Raw genomic sequence first — 20,118 nt, forward strand, 5'->3', positions numbered from 1 at the left:
CAAAAGATTTACAGAGCCAAAATGAATAAAATAAAGACAAAATACCTTTGCAAGTGTTTCTGTGGATGCTTCTCTAGGAGATTTGCTAGGGTTTTTTCTTGCTCGCTTCTTACCTTAGCTTTCTGTTAACTTCAAAAAATATGAAATAAACTTTAGAATTTTTTAATATCAATCTTAGAACATGAACTTAAACTTCATTATCTTTTTCAAACTGAAGCACTTGTACATGTTGGCGAAGACAAGAAAGAAGCAAAATATATATGCTTATGATGACCACTTTTACCACTTATTCTTCCACATATTGAACTTAAAAGCTAAAGTGAACAAAAAAAATCTATTGATGATATGACTTAACTTATGTCAAAGTTTCTTCCTAACCTGATTTTTCAATTGTGTCTGAACTGAAGTAAGGACTTAACAGCTTAAATAAAACAAGGTACACAAGAGAGTGAGACCGATTAGATAGTTGAGTTTCTATGCGTGTGAGTGTGAAGTTGAGTTTGAGTTTCAATGCGTTGAAGTGTGAAGGAAATCAAATTAAACTAGATGGAAATCAACATATTTAGTACTCCCTCCGTTTCAAAATACATGTCCAAGTCAACCACTTCACATATGCCCATGCACAATTTTGACCGTTAATATCTTTAATTATCTAAAGTAAAAAATTATAAAAATTTAATATTTTGAAAATATTTGTCGAGACAAATCAAACAACATCTTACATGCTAATATTTGTATTTATACATTAGTTAAAAAGTATGGTCAAAGTAAGTCAAGTGAATAGTGTACATTGCAAAAATTGAACATGTATTTTGAAACGGATGGAGTAATATCTTTTACAAACTACTTTTGTAAATTATTAATGCATTTTATCCAAATATAAACAACATCTGTTTTAGTAATTTCTTTTCGAAAATAATTTAGTGCTTAAAAAAACCACTTTTTTAGATCATATTTTTCTAAAATATTCGTAATTTTTTTTTATGAAATAATCCAATCCACTGAATGAGAGTATAATCTTTCTCTTATATATAAAGTTTCTTATTCTGATTTTATTGCAATATGAGAGACCTTTTTATCGAGGTATAGCGAGATTTTGAAGTGGAATATGCATAATGCATGCATAATGGGAGACCTTTTATCAAGGTATAATGAGATTTTGAAGTGGAATATGCATGCATAACGAGACCTTATTCTGATTTCTACACTTTAGCTATATATCTCACTATTACCAGTCCACATTCATTGCTAATACTTTTTATTTTACTAGAAATGAGCATTTCCCCATTTGTCCTCATTTGTGGTCCATATAATAAATTTACTAGAAATGAGCATTTCCTCCTTTGTCCTCATTTGTGGTCCATATAAATTTCTCTAACACTACGTTACTATCATGCATGTATAAAATTAGAAGATTCTCTTTAATTAAATTTTGCTTTTTCAGGTGGGATAAGAAGCCATTCTGATAAAGGAGCCATTGAAAATGAAAATTGTTACAACTATGGTTCAATGCTGCTTATAAATATATAAATTAGTATTAGGGTTGATTTAATTTGTTATTAGGTATAGTTGAATTTAATTAGAATAATATGTCAATCTACCTTGTGTAATGAATGAGATGTGGGAAGCACTTGGGTGACATAATATCACCGTGACATTAAATCTGGGCCACACAACACACATTGCCACATAACATATGGGCCACACAACACATACAACACATCTGAGCCACACTACACAACACCTTTGTGTGGTCCAGATTTAATGTCACGGTGACATTATGTCACCCAAGTATTTTCCATGTGGTATTCATTCATTGACATAGTATATGTTATGAAAAATGCTAAAATGCACGAGGCATTTTTTCGGTCGGAAATGTACGACATGTGTTGCAAACTTCCTTTCTTAATTAATTTACTTTGTGTTACTTCCTCTCTTAATTTTAACTTGGTCCAAAATACCAAGTTTACTTTCTTTTTTGATACATTTTAATATACTCTTTTGGCACATCCCCTCAAAAAAAAAATTGGTATATGCCAAAAAAAATAATTGGTCCATCCCCTCAAAAACTCTCTTATTAGATGCATGTATAAACTAATGATTTCTATTGGTTTAAACATTTAAAGTTTAGTATTTTTAGCTTAGATGTTAAGCTATCTCTTCAAATTTAACTCGATGTCATATTCAAATTTAGCTTTGAAAGTGATGTTAAATATATCGAGGGAGTTTTATCACATTTGAATAAATTATCCGATTAGAGAAATTAGTTTTTGTGATTGAATGTAAATAAAAATTAGAATGAGAGAGTCGGTGGAGAAAGTTAGTGTGATGCACCTTTTGGGTTTGACTGAAAAGCCAGGGGCAGGTGAATGGAATAAGGGGTGGTGAAGGGGTAATATGGGGAATTCAGCAGTTGTTTCTTGGCTTGGTGGCCATCTTTTGCCACCTAGGGGTGCTTACGCTATTGGAAGATTCTCTTTCTCTTCAATTAATTAAATTGTACTAAAAGACATATAGTCTTCAAGATATTAATCTTGTAATTTTTGCATGCATAAATAAACATGCTTTTTTTATGACTCTTATGGCTGTTGTTTTTTCAATTTACTTTTATTTGAAACGAGTTGCTAATAAAAACGAGAAGAGTAACACTTGATTATTTTGAAAAATGAGAACATTTTAAAAAAAAATTAGAGCAACATTTACTATTTGTTATACTATATTACTACCTTTCAAAAAAATATGATTTGTTAAATTTCAATATTCTTCACATTGGTAGTGATACTCGAGATTATGTGACATGAATAATTGTAAGCACTTGCTTGAGAATCCTTTTTAAAAGCAACTTTAAAGTTTGAGTTCAATGCAAAGAAACTGGAAAATTGTCTGTACTTCCCACAAGGAGAGATTAAGAATGAAGGAAACTTCTCACAAGGAGAGATTAAGAATGAAGGAAACCAGCAATATCATTCATTATACTTAGAGACAAATATATATCGGCTGACACCGAGTGTAAATCTAATAACTTACACTAAATTTAGGCCATTGGATAAAATTGATCCCAATCTTTTCTTTTCCTCATAATAAATCAAGGTAATCTCTGACGTCGAAACAACTAGAAACAAGCACCATGGTGGTGATAACTGATAACGATGAAATCCAGTACCACCGATACTTTGATTGAAACGGTCACCGATGCTTTGATCAAAGTGACCCACTCTATTGATTATACTTGGCCAACAATGTCGTGGAAAGTTATTCACTCGTCAGTATCGTGAAGCGAAATTGATTCAAATTGAAGACTATCATTTGAAGAAGAGAACTAATGTGAATATCAGCCATCAGGTGGTTTCCGCCAGCTCATGGTCGGGTTGCTCTCAACTTGGATGGTGCATGCAAAGGTGGCGCACGCCAGTTGTAAATTATCGGCCAGTTGTTCTGCTTATGTAGCAGAATTATGGGTATTTTATAAGGACTCCAAAATCTTGGACTCGAGGATATAAGTCGATGGAGGTCGAGGTGGAGTACTAGGAATGCAACTTGTTCAGTAGATCAAGAGTTTGGTGGAAATGGATTTGGAAATCAAGGTCTGTCAGTCTTACCAAAAGGCGAATAAATGTGCGGATTCTCTAGCCATCTTAGGTGTGAAGATGGTTTTAAGTTTATTTTTGTCTACAAATAATGCGGGTGTCACTACCTGGTGGTTGATTTGGTTGCCATTTTTCTATCTTTTTATTATTAAAAAGAGAAATGATATTTGTACAACCATTTTTGTACAACTTTTGTACAACTTTCTCACTCATACTCACATTATCTTCTTATTCTCTCTCTTCTTTTTTCTCTCTCCATTGTTTTTGACCAATGAGAAGAGAGAACAACAAGGTTGTCCCGAAAGTTGTACCAAAATAGTTGTTCAAATATCATTACTCTATTAAAAAACAAGAATTTGTTTTACACTATGCATATCCTTTGATTCCTATAACTAATAAATAAATAAATTAATTAAACCTTCCCATTTTCGCGGGTGAAAAACTGGTAAAAGTGCATCCTCATCCGTTTATTCTGTTTTTTAGGTTACTCATTGTTGGCCTTGCAATGTGCCCTTTCTTTTTGAACAAACTAAAATGATATATGATAGGCCAAATACCTCCATGGGTCCTTTAAGTTTCATGTTTGTAACAGATAGGTCCTTTAAGTTTTTTAGGTAACAGATAGGTCCTTTAAGTTTCTAAAGTTTCAGATAGGTCCTTAACGGAGTTGATATGAAGGACCTATCTGAAACAAACTCGAAACTTAAAGGACCTATCTGAAACCTTAGAAACTTAAAGGACCTATCTGTTACCTAAAAAACTTAAAGGACCTATCTGTTACAAACGTAAAACTTAAAGGACCCAGGGAGGTATTTGGCCTATATGATATTAACAACTGTGATTTACCCCGCACAAGGCGTGCAAAAGGCAAACCAACCAAGAGTATTTACAAGAACAAGGTGTGAAACAATGAAAAGCACCACCACAACATCAAAACAGAGAAAAAAGATTACAAGTGGATACCCATACAAAGAAGGGGATGAACCAGTCATGGTAATTGTAGCTAAATAACCCCTATTTTGATTTCAACCATAAGAAAGAGTTTAGTTTAACCTTTGCAATTCGAGTTGAAGTATTAGAAGCCGTGTTTAGGAATACACGGTCATTCTTTTCCTTCCAAAGAACCCAAACAGTGGCAAACCAAATGATTCTGAAGTACAAATGTGTTGATCTTGGAAAACCCGTCATATTAGTAAACTGAATGAAATGTTGATGAAGATCATCTGAAGAGACCGAATCTATACCCAACCAGAGCCAAACATGAGACCAAAATGAGCTGAATATGTCACAAGCTAAAAACAGATGAGATGCTGTTTCCAAATTCCCACAACCTGACACACAAGCCGCGAAAAAGGCACCACACGAACAAAGACACCTTAGTGGGAAGTCTGTCGCGAAGAAGGCGCCACACGAACAAAGACACCTTTGAGGGAATATGCTTATGCCAAATGTCGTCAACTAGAGACCTATCCACCAACTCGTCGGAATTAGCGAGAAAGCGATTAGCTCCGCGCACCGAATAACCATGGGAAGGATTTAACAACCATCGCCAAGCATTGTTGACATTTTCCTGCAAAACAATGTTATGTAATAACACAGAACACTCCCTCACATTCTCCTCCTCCCAAGCCAGTAAACGACGACGCCACGTACTCTCCCACCCACCAACCACCCCCAACACCCTCACCATCTCCTCCACCGAACACTCCTTATTGACAGACAACGCAAAGAGTCGGGGAAATTTAGGTTTTAACAGAATTTCCTCCACCCAAATATCATGCCAAAATAAAGTACCCTTTCCGTCACCAACCACCCTACGAGTGTTATTTTCAAACCAACTTCCTACACCCTTACCAATTCCTTCTTTAATCCTACTCAAAGACCGCCACCAGGCCGAACAATACATGCCACCCTCCTTCAACCGGCCCCTCCTCACCATATCGAGCTTTCAAGACTCGGTACCATAAACCTTCCTTATCAACCAACATCCCCCAACACCACTTTTCCAGCAAAGATAAATTAAATGTGCCTACCCTCCTAACCCCCAACCCTCCATCCTCCTTTGGAGTACAAATCGACTCCCAATTTATCCACGCAATTTTTCCATTATCCTCACAACCCCTCCCCCAAAAAAAAAATTTGTTTAAAAATAGATTCAATAAAAGAAATTATACCTGCAGGGGCTTTGAAAAAGGAAAGAAAGTAAACCAACAAAGAGGACATAACAACTTTAAGAAGTACCAGACAACCACCGAAAGAAAGAAACCTATGATTCCACGACAACAGGCGAGAGACAATGCGATCAACAACAGGTTTCCAAAAGGCATATTTTCGAGAATCACCTCCAATAGGTAGGCCCAAATACACGAAAGAAATGGTTCCCCTACGACAGTTCATCACCAAAGCCGCCTCTGACAGCCAAGAATCAGAAATATTGACACCCGTCGGCATGCTTTTATTGAAGTTGACCTTAAGTCCCGAAATATTCTCAAACAAAAGCAGCACTGCACGCATAGAACGCACATTTTGCCAATTCTTTTCACCAATAATGAGAGTGTCATCTACAAACTGCAAATGTGTCAAATGAACTTCACCAACTTTCCCTACTCCATACCCACTGAACATCTATGCCCCCACTACAACATTCATTAGCACATTAAATCCTTCGGCAGTCAATAAAAATAGGAATGGCGACAAAGGGTCGCCCTGACGAAGACCCCGCTCAATAGGAAACTCCTCCGTTGGACAACCATTCACTAACACTGACATTGTTGGTGTTCCAACACATTCAAAAATCCAATTCCTCCAGATAGTTGGGAAATTCATATTTGCCATAACAGAGTCCAGATACCTTAAATCAACGGAGTCATACGCTTTTTCGAAGTCAACTTCGAATAAGAGCAACTCCTTATTCAAACGTCTTGCTTCATCAACCACTTCATTAGCTATTAAAATTCCATCTAAAATTTGCTTCCCTTTGATAAAAGCTGATTGGGATTTAGAGACCACACTACCCACTACTGATCGAAGCCTATTAGCAAGAACTTTAGCAAACACCTTGTACAAACACCCAACCAAGGAGATAGGCCAAAAATCATTAAGCTGTCGCAGGCTATTCACCTTTGGGATTAAATGAATAAAAGTATAATTTATACCTTTTGTCAGCTTTCCATTTCGATGAAACTCAACCATAAATCTCAAAAAATCATCCTTTAATAAGTCCCAAAATTCTTTGATGAAACCAAAACTAACACCATCGGGACCGGGCTCTTAAAACTGTCACAATTCCAAACTGCCTGCTTGACTTCCTCAAGAGAAAAAGGTTTTGTTAAATTGCCCGCCTCGCCATAAGTTAACTTGCAAAATTGGAGACCCCCTACTCTAGGCCGCGTTGCATCAACTACCTTAAAATGGTTTGAAAAATGATTGAAGACAGACGCGCGAATATTATGCACTCCTTCCACACTAACTCCATCGACAGACACCACATTAATAGCATTTTGACGTCTTCGACTGGACATACACCCATGAAAAAAAATTAGAGTTTGCGTCCCCTTCCCGCAACCAATTCATTCGCGATTTTTGCCAATTGATACTATTCTGATTCTGAGCCACAAAGTTTAAATTAACTGTTAAATTATGAAGCTCATTAACCTCTTCTTCTAGCAGCTCGGACAACTCACCCTTTTCATCTAAAAACGACATTTTATTATTTACCTCCGTCATCCTTCCATCCAAATTCTGACAATGTTGGTAATGCCATTCCTTCAAACTAGCTTTCATCATTTTCAACTTCTTTTTTAAAACAAAACCACCCCATCCTTGACAGGTAAAAGTTCCCCATTTTGCACGGACAAAATCTGCATAACTAGTGTAATCAGACCAGCATTTAAGCATCCTAAGCGGACGGGGCCCCCAATTAGCATCATCAACGTAAAGCATAACTGGAACATGATCGGAAAGGCCCATTGATAAGCGACCTGAATAAAGTTGGGCCACTTCTCACACCACTAGTTAGACAAAAGAAATTTGTCCAATCTACTCATTGACACACCATCTCCACGATACCAAGTGAATAACGTAACCGACCACAAATAGGCAAATCAATCAGTAAAATGTCCTTAATTTTTTAAAACAAGTCCGCATCACCCTGCCTGAAGATCGTGCCCCTACCTTTCCTCTCATCAATACTTCAAACTGAGTTAAAGTCCCCGCACACGCACAAACATAAATCAATATTATTGATAACCAGAAGATGCAACCGTTCCCACAGCTCCTTCTTAGCTACCAAGTTACAAGGCGCATACACATTAAAGACAACAAATTCTTCATCAGTCGAAATAACCTTACCCTTAATAACCAACACATGACCATAACTCATAGAAGAGAAAACAACAATACGGGAAGCATCCCACGCAGAAACCAAACCACCAGAAGCCCCAATTGACGGTTGATAAGAATAACCTAACGGAGTGTCTCCCCAAAAAGATTTAACCAACAAATCATTAATCGTTGTCAGCTTAGACTCTTGAATACACAACAACAAAGGATGCTTCTCATTAACTAACCTCCGGACCTCCACCCTCTTCTCACCACCTCCTAACCCCTCGCATTATAAGAAATAATCTTCATTGCTACCACCCTCCACTCCTACACACCCACTCACCACCACCCTCAACACTCTCCCACATCCACCCCCTTACCCTCACCTTCCCCACCCACCTTAGCGCCTGCTCCAGCTGCCCTCCACTCTCTCCTCCCCTCCCTCGACAGCAAATTAAAACTATTCACAGTATCACGCTGATATTTCACCCCCACTACCTTACCCAAAGTCTTAACATCCGCTGCCACAATGTCCGCTTTACCATGTAAATGCACCCAGTTCTCCCAATCATTGTTAACAGAAGAATTTGAAGTATTGGACAAATGAGAATTTGAATTAGTTGCTGCCTTGGATAAATGGTCACCGACCCCTCCCTTCCTTTTACGCTTCTGTTTCTTCAAGATACGTAAAACTTGTTTGCGATCCGTAGCCGACATCAAAGCAATTCTTTTCATAAATCCAACGGAATGTTTAACAAATCCACTCTTCTTATTCTTTATTAATGTGCCTGATTGTGAAGAATGATTGTGTACAGCTTCAGCCTTAAGATCTCCGCTCTTGCCATTATTGCGCGAGGATGTGAAAACAATGTGCTTTTTCTTCTCTCCTTTGCAAAAACTTGACACATTGAATTTGAATCTTCCATGTTCCCTCTAACAAAAATTAATAACCTTAATTACAAGATTTGATTTTCTGTTGCATCATTTTGCTTGGTGTTTTTTTGTTGGGTTTTAGAATTAATTAGTTAATTAAAAGCACCATGTCATACAAAATAGATCATGTATACGACTATCTATTCAAAGTCGTTTTAATTGGAGACTATAGTTCCCCATTAATGCACCATGGCATCGGTTTTTCATTATATTTAATTATTGTTCTTGCATATTTTTAGAAGTAAATTAAATTCATGTTGCTCAAGCTAATATTTTAATTTGAGATGGAAATTTGAAATTTAAGTCGATGCATTGACTTGATTTATGCTCTATTCTTCTCATGTTTAATCTTGGTTTGATTAAATTATTAATAGCTTCAATTTTTTTTCCTTTTCATTTTTGTTATTGTAGAACCAACTTTATTACATGGAACTTGATGCTTATGTATGTTTGTCAGTTTCTCCAATTAGCTAGGCAAATAGTAGCACAATATGAATTAAATGGTAAAGTTGGGAGGATGGCAGGAAGAATACAAGTAGAAGACATGGAATATCATGGCTTCCATCTTAATATTACTATTTTTTCTGGAAAAAGAAGTTGCTAATGTTGATTATGTAATATCATGACTTTATGAATGCTGGGGTTTCTTTTTTGAAAGTATATTATTTTTGGTACTACTACTTTGGAGCAAGCTATCATGTTTCCTCACAATTTACAAGATTCATAGCTTCCAAGTTTCCCTTACTTTTAACTGTATTTGCCTATTTTTAATAGCAAACAATTTTTTTTTTTTGAACAAGCAATAGCAAACGAATTATAAGATATAATTTATATAATTAAGCAGATCACAAACGAAATGTATTTGTATGTGATGATAACATAATCTTTTTTGGAGAGGATTATAACATAAAATTTATTCACCAATCTTATTATTACAATTATGAGATTTGATATGGACTTCTGTTTCGTAAAATATTTGATGATTGGTATAAACATAATAGAAGAGAAGCAAAGCTTTAGGGCTTCATTCATTTCACTTGTTGGAGGATCACAACATGGATACCTTTTACAGACAGGTGGCTCGCATATTTGTCCTTCTACGCAACAAGGTTTTAAACTTTGTACATTGCCAACCAGAATACTTGCAGTAACAACAAATAAAACCAAAAATTTCATGAACATCTTCAACATAGTTTCCATTATAACCAATCTTGGTTTGCAAACAAAAGCAAAGAGAATATCTTATTGTGAGTGGTATGTTAGAGCAATGTGTTCGTATTTATAGGTAAATGACTGAATCCTCTCGAAAATATTATAATTGAAAAGATTTTAAAATTTTAATAATGTGAAAACTTTAATTTGTCTTTTTTGTAATATTAAGTATTTTTTTTAATATATGTTTGACTAACTTCTAATACTTTCGTATTTTATTATGCTCTAATTTAGGATAATATATAAGAATAATTATTTTTAGTCAAAAAATAATATTAAACTTTATTTTATTTTTTTATCATATTAAGTATTTTTACATATGTTTGACTAACTTTGTTCATTGCCAACCAGAATACCTTCAATAACAACAAATAACACCAAAAATTACAAGAACATCTTCAATATGGTTTCCATAATAACCAATCTTGGTTTGTAAACAAAAGCAAAGAAGATTTCTTATTGTGAGTGGTAAGTTAGAGCAATATCTACTTATTTATATCTACCTTTTCACTTTAAAATATCGCTGACCTTGGAACTTAATTGAATTGAAGCGGAAAAACCATTGTAGTCGTAAATGAATAAACAAACATTTTAGTATCTAAACAATTACTCTTTCACACCAATTTGGTCTCTAAACTATTAAAATCAACTAAAACGTCTATATTTATCTTTTTTAATGACACTAATAATATAACAAATATAATATAACTTTCCCTGAAAAAAATATAATATAACTTCTTATATTTTTGAATGACATCAAGTATATAGCATTCTTATAGGTTTTTGTCAAAAAAAAAAAAAGCTTTCTTATAGGTATATTTGTTTAAAGGTATAATTGAATATGAAAAAGTCACCCTAAAAATCATGTGTTCCCTTTATATCTATACTATATATAAAGAAAACTATCACTTTCAGCACACTTTTGGGTTGGAATTTTCTTTCCAAAAATACCCTTAATTTTTAATTTAATTTTAAATACAAATAACACATGTAACAAATAGATAATAATAAATTTAATTTAAGGAGAAAACTTACGCACAATTCCTTATGAATTGTTCTTATTGTTAGCCAATTATAAAATAACACGTGGATTACTAATCCATGTCACTGCCTCTCAGTTGGTATGGACATTGCAAAAAAATATGCAAGGTTCGGAGTTCAAACCCCGGCCACCACAAAAAAAAATCATGTCACTAATCGTTCCCGTTAACCCTCTTTTATCTCCGTTAACCAAAAATCAAACTCACAAAAAACTAGCACAAAACAAAAACTCATGTTACTTTTTTATCAGCCGATTTTATGTTGTACATCTGTGTTGTTCCCCTCAGTACAACCGACAAAGATTGCCAAGTATTTTCATATCCGTTGACAAAAAACAATATTTTCATATTATTTTATTATTTAATTAATATAAGTTACTCTTCCTTAACCTTTGATTAACTGTAACAAACGTGAGTAAAAAATAATGGTAAAGAGTGGATTTTAAATCCTCTAAAAAAAGATTAGTAACAAACGTGAGAAAAAAATAATGTTAAAGATTGGACTTTAAATCCTCTAAAAAAAGATTAGTAGCAAACGTGAGCAAAAAATATTGTTAAAGATTGGACTTTAAATCCTCTAAAAAAAATTAGTAACAAACGTGAACAAAAAATAATGTCAAAGATTGGATTTTAAATCCTCTAAAAAAGATTAGTAACAAACGTGAGCAAAAAATAATAATGTTAAAGATTGGACTTTAAATACTCTAAAAAAAGATTAGTAACAAACGTGAGCAAAAATAATGTTAAAGATTGAACTTTAAATCTTCTGAAAAAAATATTAGTAACAAACGTGAGCAAAAATTAATGTTAAAGATTGAACTTTAAATCCTCTAAAAAAGATTAGTAACAAACGTGAGCAAAAAATAATAATGTTAAAGATTGAACTTTAAATCCTCTAAAAAAAATATTAGTAACAAACGTGAGCAATAATTAATGTTAATTTGTCAAAAAAAAAACGTGAGTAATAATTAATGTAAAAGATTGGACTTTAAATCCTTTAGAAAAAAATATTAGTAACAAACGTGAGCAAAAAATAATGTTAAAGATTGAACTTTAAATCCTCTAAAAAAATATAAGGACTCAAAATATTTTGGTTTGTTAGCACTATATTAAATATTAATTATCAATCAATTTCCAGGAGAAGAAAATAATTTGTTGTCATTTGACGAGGTTGAAGGGAATACTCATAACTTATATCAACAGGAATTTCTAAACTCAATTGCTCAAGAAAGTATCTCACCACATATTTTAAAGGTAAAAAAAGGTGCACCTTTGATGTTGTTGCGAAACATAGACCTTAGATATGGCCTGTGTAATGTGACACAATTGTTATGTCGTGGTTTATTTAAGAATATGTTAAATGTGGAAATCCTAATAGGAAGTAATGCTGGAAAAAGAGCATTATTGCCCAGAATTAAATTAAAAACAATGAGTTCCGGACTTTCCTTTGTGCTTAGTAGAAAACAGTTTTCTGTTAGACTAAGGTTTGCTATTACCATAAATAAGTCACAAGGGCAGACCATTTTCCATGTCGGAATCTATTTTCCACGGCATGTTTTCAACCATGGTAAATTATATGTAGCTTTATCAAGAGGAGTTTCTTAAAATTCAACAAAAATTCTCATTAAAGAAGGGAAAATAGAAGGAGAAGTTGGAGACTTTTACGAAAAATGTAGTTTTTAAATATATTCTTTTATCGTAATAAAAACAATGTTTCTTTTACATAACAGATCATTTATACATTTATGTTATGATGTTACTAATTACTATTAGAATAAACAATAAATGATCATTATTTTATCTTAATTTTATATGCAGGCAGACTAAAATATGTTGAGTTCAAAAATAATTTTGTTTATGCCTTGACAATATTTTGTTTATAAATCAATATATCAATAATTTCAATTAATATTTAAAAATTTAAAAATTTAAATCAAAATTATACAAACAAACATAATAAAATATAGTATAGATATCTAGTATAGAAGAATAGAAAAGTATAGAATACTATAAATTCTTAACTTTTTTTTGTGTGTCTGTGGGTAAAGTTCTTTTCTTTTTTAATGAAACCAACATATAATTTAATATTATCATAGACAAATTTGTTTAAGGGTATAATTGGAAGAATGAAAGAGTCATTCCAAAATTCTATATTCCCTTTAATGAAACCAATATATATTTATAGTTATTTGTTAAGTGTTAGTAAAATATAGAATAAATAATGTGTTTTATATTATAAAAAAATATGTTTTATAAATTAAAGATTTATTGTTATTTGTTAAGTGTTAGTAAAATATAGAATAAATAATGTGTTTTATATTATAAAAAAAATATGTTTTTTGTTTTATATTATAAAAAAATATGTTTTATAAATTAAAGAAACAGAACATAAGATTTATCTTTTTTTTTATGGTGGTCGGGATTTATAAATTAAAGATTTATTGTTATTTGTTAAGTGTTAGTAAAATATAGAATAAATAATGTGTTTTATATTATAAAAAAATATGTTTTTTGTTTTATATTATAAAAAAATATGTTTTATAAATTAAAGAAACAGAACATAAGATTTATCTTTTTTTTTTTATGGTGGTCGGGATTTATTTTTTATGGTGGTCGGGATTTGAACCCCGCACCTTGCATATATTATGCATTGTTCTTACCAACTGAGCTAAGATCACGAGGACATAACATAAGATTTATCTGATATAATTAAAATTAAACAATATAAATAGTAGAAAAAATATTTTTCATTGAACAAATAAAAAAATTGAACGTAATGGTTATAGTTATCATGGCTTGATTTTGAATACCAACAAATTGTCAGGATTACCTTTTGTAATTTGAAGTGGATTTGATTTTAAGGTTCAAGTATTTGTCATATATTTTTTATGAATTATTGACAAATATATTTTCTTGAGTTTTTTATATTGATCAAAGACAAATATATATTTGTTCCGTACTTTTGTCATTGGGAGAGTGTGAGATTGTGAAAAAAGAAGTCATTGAAGTAGTTTTGCTGTTTTTTGTTTATGATTGGATTCAATTCTAAATTACAATGCCAACACTTTGATTTTTAACCCAAAGACCAATATGCACACTTTGTGGAGCAATATAGGCCAATTGATATGGCTAACTTCAAATTCAAAGTGATTTCAAAGATTTTAGCTGACAAGTTAGCTCATATTTTACCTTCTATTGTCTCAAAGAATCAAAAGGGATTTATTCAAGGCAGGAATATAAAGGTATGTATATGTTTAGCATATGAAGCCATAAATCTTATTCATAAGAAGTCTTATGCTGGAAACATTGTTCTGAAAATAGATATTCATAAAGAATTTGACACCCTTAACTGGAGTTTTTTATTGAAAGTTCTGAAGTGATTTGGTTTCAACCAAACTTTTTGCAACTGGATAGCAACAATTCTCTCTTCAGGTACCTTATCTATTCCTATCTCAGGTTCAAGAAATAGTCAGGTACCATCTCACTTGAAGATGGTAATAGTCAGGTACCTTATCTATTCCAATGTTTACTGTAATATTAATAACATCAAAATATATTAGAATTTAGAGCCAAATATGTGCTAGAATCAGTATCTCACAAGGACAAATCATCTTGACAATTCATCATATATCATCGTATTCAAAAGAGCAACATAAACAAAGTTTTAACCTTTCTGAAATTCCACCTTGGCTATAATATTAGGCTCTTTGTTGAGCTTTTTTCAATTTATGTGGGCAAAGAGCCAAATATGATGAATTGTTGCTCTTTCAATATTATAGAGAACAAAGAGCAACATCCTCCCATTATTGAAAAAAGAGCAACACAATCAAAGTTTTAACCTTTCTGAAATTCCACCTTTTGGCTTGGCCCACATAATGTTGATAATCTCTCATCATCATCATCAATATTTTCTCAAAATAATCAATTTTCATCACAAGCACAACATCATCAAGAAAACCCTAACCCTAGTCTTGTTCATGTTCCTGGTCCCACACTCCCTTCTTACCAAACAGTACCTTCAGCACACATGTCAGCTACTGCATTGTTGCAGAAAGCAGCTCAAATGGGTGCAACAATGAATAGAACTGGTTCTGCTTCTTCACCAACTATGAATATTAAGAGCCACCAAGTTGATTCTCTCAATAATGTCTCTGGTAATTTTGGTTTGAATTTGTTGTCATCATCACAAGAACAACAGCAACATCAACAAAGCACACAAGAAACTACTACTACTTCAACATATCTTAATAATATTCATGATGTTATGTTTTCTTCTTCTTCATCTCCTTCTGGATTTGAAGCAACCCATTTTGATGAAATGTTTGGTGGCATTATGAATTCAAAGAAAGATCAAAACTTGCATGATGAAAAAGTAATCTCTAAAACAACCACCAATGACGGTGGCGGGAGCGGCGGTGGTGGTGGAAATGAAGGATTGACAAGAGATTTCTTGGGGCTTAGGCCATTGTCACATAGTGATATTCTAAGTATTGCAGGGATTGGAAACTGCATGAATGATCAACAACAACAAAATCAATCTCAAAAGCCATCATGGCAAGGTTAGGTCCAAATATACAAGGGAAATATATTATGGATTTTTGGTTTAATTCTATTCATCTTCTATATAATTTTTATTCTTTTTCATTTTGATGGTTCAATTTTGTTATGATCTTTGTTGATATTTATCTTTCTAAAGGGAAGGACCTTTCTTGAATGATCCCAATATTGTCATTGCTTATGTATTTATTTACGAACTTTATAGTTTCAGTGATCAATTATAAATTTATAACAAGGCTAGATAATAATTTAACCGATATGTATTTGGTAAAAAAAAAAAAGGCTTAATAGCAGTTTTAGCCCCCTAACTTTTCTAAAGTTGTGATTTTGGCCCCCTAAAAAAAAAACTACAAAACCGCCCCTTAAGTTTTGCACTTGTTGCAGTTTTGGCCCCCAAGACTAATTTTGACTCGGTTTACGCTGACGTGACACCCTAAGTGAGGTGTCACGTGTTATTTTTTATTTTATTTTTTTGGCCTTTGGGGGGCCAAAACTGCTACAGCTGCAAAACTTATGGGGCAGTTTTGTAGTTTTTTTCTTAGGGAGCCAAAATCGCAACTTCGTGAAAGTTAGGGGGCGAAAACTGCTATTAAGCCCAAAAAAATTAAACCGATATGTCTAAGTATTTTTCTATAAATAATTAATATTTGTTTATCTGGTAACTTGAAGGATAGAAATTAATATTTGATAAAAATTAATTTCATGTTCCCAATTTGTTTTTAAAAAAAAAAGAATGAAAAGAAGTAATACCCACAATCATAAATATTTTTAATGAATTACACTAAAAATATTTTATCAATATAATTATATTTTGAATTTTTTCAGTTAGTCATTATTTAATATTTATCTTCAAAATGAGTAAAACAAAAGGATACAAAATTGGAAAGCACATTGTTATATTTTCTTCAATATTTTTATAATTAAGTGTAAAAAACAATGGACTGTTTTTATTGCTTATTCTTAGATAAACAAATACTACAAGCAACATCATCAATAATTTTTTTTGAAGGGACATCATTTATAATTGAACCTCTAAAAAAGTCATTTATAATCTCCAAAATTAAGCGTTAAAAAAGTCATTTATACGTCTTCTCCTGCTCAAAATCTACTATACATAATCTCCAAAATTTTATTATAAAATTTCAAAATTTTCTATCCCTCAAATTCTAATCACATACTCCAAATTTTTATTTGTAAGAATCAAATTCTTTATATATAAATTAGTTTATGATAAACCTTCAAATATGTTAACTTAAAATAGGAACTTAAGGGTTTTAGGGAGAGAAAAATTAATAAAAATATTTTATCTTCTTAATTTAAATATTTGACTAATTTTATTGGTTCAAAGGTTTTTGAGAAATCAAAATCAAATAATTTAGTTGAATTATTATATGTACAGTTATATTAAATCAAAGATTGATTCAAATCCAACCATGAAAATGACATTGCGGTCCTATACAAAGAACAGTAGGAAAAAAAAATACTTGTGTAAGAACTTTTATTTTATTTTGGACTGTATCCTCTACTATATGATTGTGTAACTCTTTCAGAACTTAAAACGATATCTTATAAATATCATTACAACTCACAAGTTGTTTACCATTCATAATATTTTTTTTATTTAATATATTTTTAACCAGTTTTATACAAAAACGGTTTTTGGAGTTAGCAGTCAACTCATCTTCCTCACATATGGGTTATACTCATCAAGAGTTGGATCGTAATATTAAGGTAAGGACTCAACGATGAGCAAATATCCCGTTGAAAATACGTAACTTTTTTCACTAAAATAGATTGAATTAATAATTATTTTATAAATATATTTGTGTAATAGTAGATATTTTTTGAAGGAAGGAAAGGATAAAATAATAATTTTGATTAAAAAAAGCAAATAATAATATTAGAGTTTTGTCATATCATATATGTCCCACTCAATACGACTTTGAACTATTGTGTTCACCAATGTTTACTGTAATTACGACTTACAAAAGATAAAATTTCTTTTCTTTTATATATCATCGCTGGAACAGAATTTAAAATGCCATTATTTTGTCATGTACAAATTAAGTAAGGTGGAATATCCAAAGACAAGATCAAAACAACAAGATGAAGACAAAATAACAAGAGTTGGCGACACATGTGCATATAACAACAATAATATATCCTATAGTCTGATTAAGGTAAGTATAAATATGAGAAATGATATTTGTACAACCATTTTGTTACAACTTTTTGACAATTTTCTCTCTCATACTCACATGATGTTATTATCCTCTCCTTTTCTTTTTCTCTCTCTATTGTTTTTGACCAATCAAAAGAGAGAAAAACAAAGTTGTTACCAAGGTTGTCATTAAATGGATGTACATATATCATGGGAATGGATCCTCTCCAGTGACTGGAGGGTCCAGTGAAATCTCAGCCTTTAAATCAAAATAAATCCTTGAAAATCTAAATATTAAAAACTTGAAATTATGAGAGAATAAATTTAATGGTGTAGATTCCCACACTGCAGAAAACAGGAGAAAAATTGTAACATCCCAGACTGCCTACAGGATTGCCGACTGACCCCAAAAACCAACACGAGTCTTTTCAGCATGCTTTGTCCTCACTCACATGCTTACCGGGAAACTTCCCGGTAGGTCACCCATCCTAGTACTACTCCAAGCCAAACACGCTTAACTGTGGAGTTCCTATGGATTGAGCTCCCGAAAAGAAGATGCATCTTGTTGATATGGGTAGTACCTAACAATTCTTATAAACCTTCCTTCAACCATGTAGTCCCATACCTACACGGCCTCCGGATCCCTCTCATTCCGATGTGTTTCGGTTCCTACTATTGTCGTGGGGGTCCCTTGCGGCTTAAACCGTTCCCCTTAGGTCGGGAACCTTTCGTATCCACCTAGCGGGATATCGAAAGCCACGACGTGGGTGTTACATGCCCACCAGCTTCCGCCTGGTTCGTCCCCGAACCACACCGTACTGGGAGAGGTCTGCTCTGATACCAAGTGTAACATCCCAGACTGCCTACAGGATTGCCGACTGACCCCACAAACCAACACGAGTCTTTTCAGCATGCTTTGTCCTCACTCACGTGCTTACCGGGAAACTTCCCGGTAGGTCACCCATCCTAGTACTACTCCAAGCCAAGCACGCTTAACTGTGGAGTTCCTATGGATTGAGCTCCCGAAAAGAAGATGCATCTTGTTGATATGGGTAGTACCTAACAATTCTTATAAACCTTCCTTCAACCATGTAGTCCCATACCTACACGGCCTCCGGATCCCTCTCATTCCGATGTGTTTCGGTTCCTACTATTGTCGTGGGGTCCCTTGCGGCTTAAACCGTTCCCCTTAGGTCGGGAACCTTTCGTATCCACCTAGCGGGATATCGAAAGCCACGACGTGGGTGTTACAAAAATACACTGGAGGAAGTCCCCTCCCCATATATCATTGCTCTATAAATATTGTCCAAGTATAAAGTTTCATATGAAGTATTTGGACATGGATGGGTATAAATCACATGAAAAAGGCATTGGATTCTTTGTTATGGGAGATGGATTCGTGTATAATCATACATATGCATCAATATGCATGTTCACCTTGTCTAAATATATTTTTTTCCTATAAAAAAACATATTTCTTAAATTTTGAGGAATTAAATAACCCAAAAACGTTTAAAAAATAACAATAAATAAAAAGTATATGCTTTTTGATACCTGATGGATCCCTATGGACGATCCTTCAAATCTATTGTCCAATTTTTAGGATTTTCTAACAAAAGTAGAAGAACTATTTGTGGTTATTGGGATTTTCTCCGATCTTAAATATTAAGGATGGAGGAATTGTATGTGTTTGTAAAATAGAAAAACACTTTTTGGAAACCATCCTAAGAACTTGATTATTGTTCATAAGAAACTAAATTTATGTCTCATAAGTATAACTTAAATGATAATTACATAGACGTCTTGATGTGTTGACCGGTCGCAGGTATGAATCTCCGACACTTCTCACCACTTAATATGTGGGATTCTTGTCAATACTAGGCTATTTGAAAAAGAAAATAAAAACTCAATCTTTGATTCAAAGGTATATAATGCATTTGGGATTTACATTAACAGTACGATTCAAGGTAACAACATTAGCCTAATAATTTCTGATGTTGACAAAAAGCATAATAATTTGTTAGAATCAATTTTATAATGAATCTAACAGCTATCGAAACTCACACACTCTAAATACCAGGAAATGAGAATTTGAAGGTTTGAACTTACGTCTCAACGAATAACCTTGACGTTTTTTTTTTTTTGGTGAATACCTTGAGCTTTTTACTATCTGAGCCCATATTTACAAGAATTTTTAAAAGGAATTGTAACACACATACTAGACGTATCTAGAAAGTCTAGCACGTGCGTTAAGTTTAGTACTGGATACATTAAAATATACAACAATAAAACTTCGAATGAATAT

At 32.8% G+C, this 20,118-nt stretch overlaps 1 protein-coding gene and 1 long non-coding RNA gene across 2 annotated transcripts; one reads left to right on the forward strand and one right to left on the reverse strand.

Annotated features, from left to right (window-relative positions):
- Window positions 1-4,872: 4,872 nt before the first annotated feature.
- LOC146923963 (uncharacterized) lies at window positions 4,873-6,212 on the reverse strand. The gene is made up of 2 exons (XM_085711799.1): window positions 5,829-6,212; window positions 4,873-5,157 (listed from the first exon to the last, which is right to left on the reverse strand). The coding sequence occupies exons 1-2, from the start codon at window positions 6,210-6,212 to the stop codon at window positions 4,873-4,875; spliced, it is 669 nt and encodes a 222-aa protein (XP_085567925.1).
- An 8,168-nt stretch (window positions 6,213-14,380) lies between these two features.
- LOC146923964 (uncharacterized) lies at window positions 14,381-15,833 on the forward strand. The gene is made up of 2 exons (XR_015010945.1): window positions 14,381-14,600; window positions 15,109-15,833. It is a non-coding gene; the product is annotated as an uncharacterized LOC146923964 (long non-coding RNA).
- Window positions 15,834-20,118: the final 4,285 nt, after the last annotated feature.

This window comes from Medicago sativa, chromosome 5 (genome assembly GCF_051527215.1).
Source record: "Medicago sativa cultivar Bolivia chromosome 5, Bolivia_mono, whole genome shotgun sequence".
Lineage (NCBI taxonomy): Eukaryota > Viridiplantae > Streptophyta > Magnoliopsida > Fabales > Fabaceae > Medicago > Medicago sativa.

Excerpts from the sequence above, each read along its gene's own strand:
- LOC146923963 (XM_085711799.1), bottom strand. The coding sequence starts at position 6,212 with ATGTTCAGTGGGTATGGAGTAGGGAAAGTTGGTGAAGTTCATTTGACA. Across the intron at positions 5,158-5,828 it reads TTTCTTTCGGTGGTTGTCTG|GAAAATGTCAACAATGCTTG; the intron begins GTACTTCTTAAA and ends ATTGTTTTGCAG.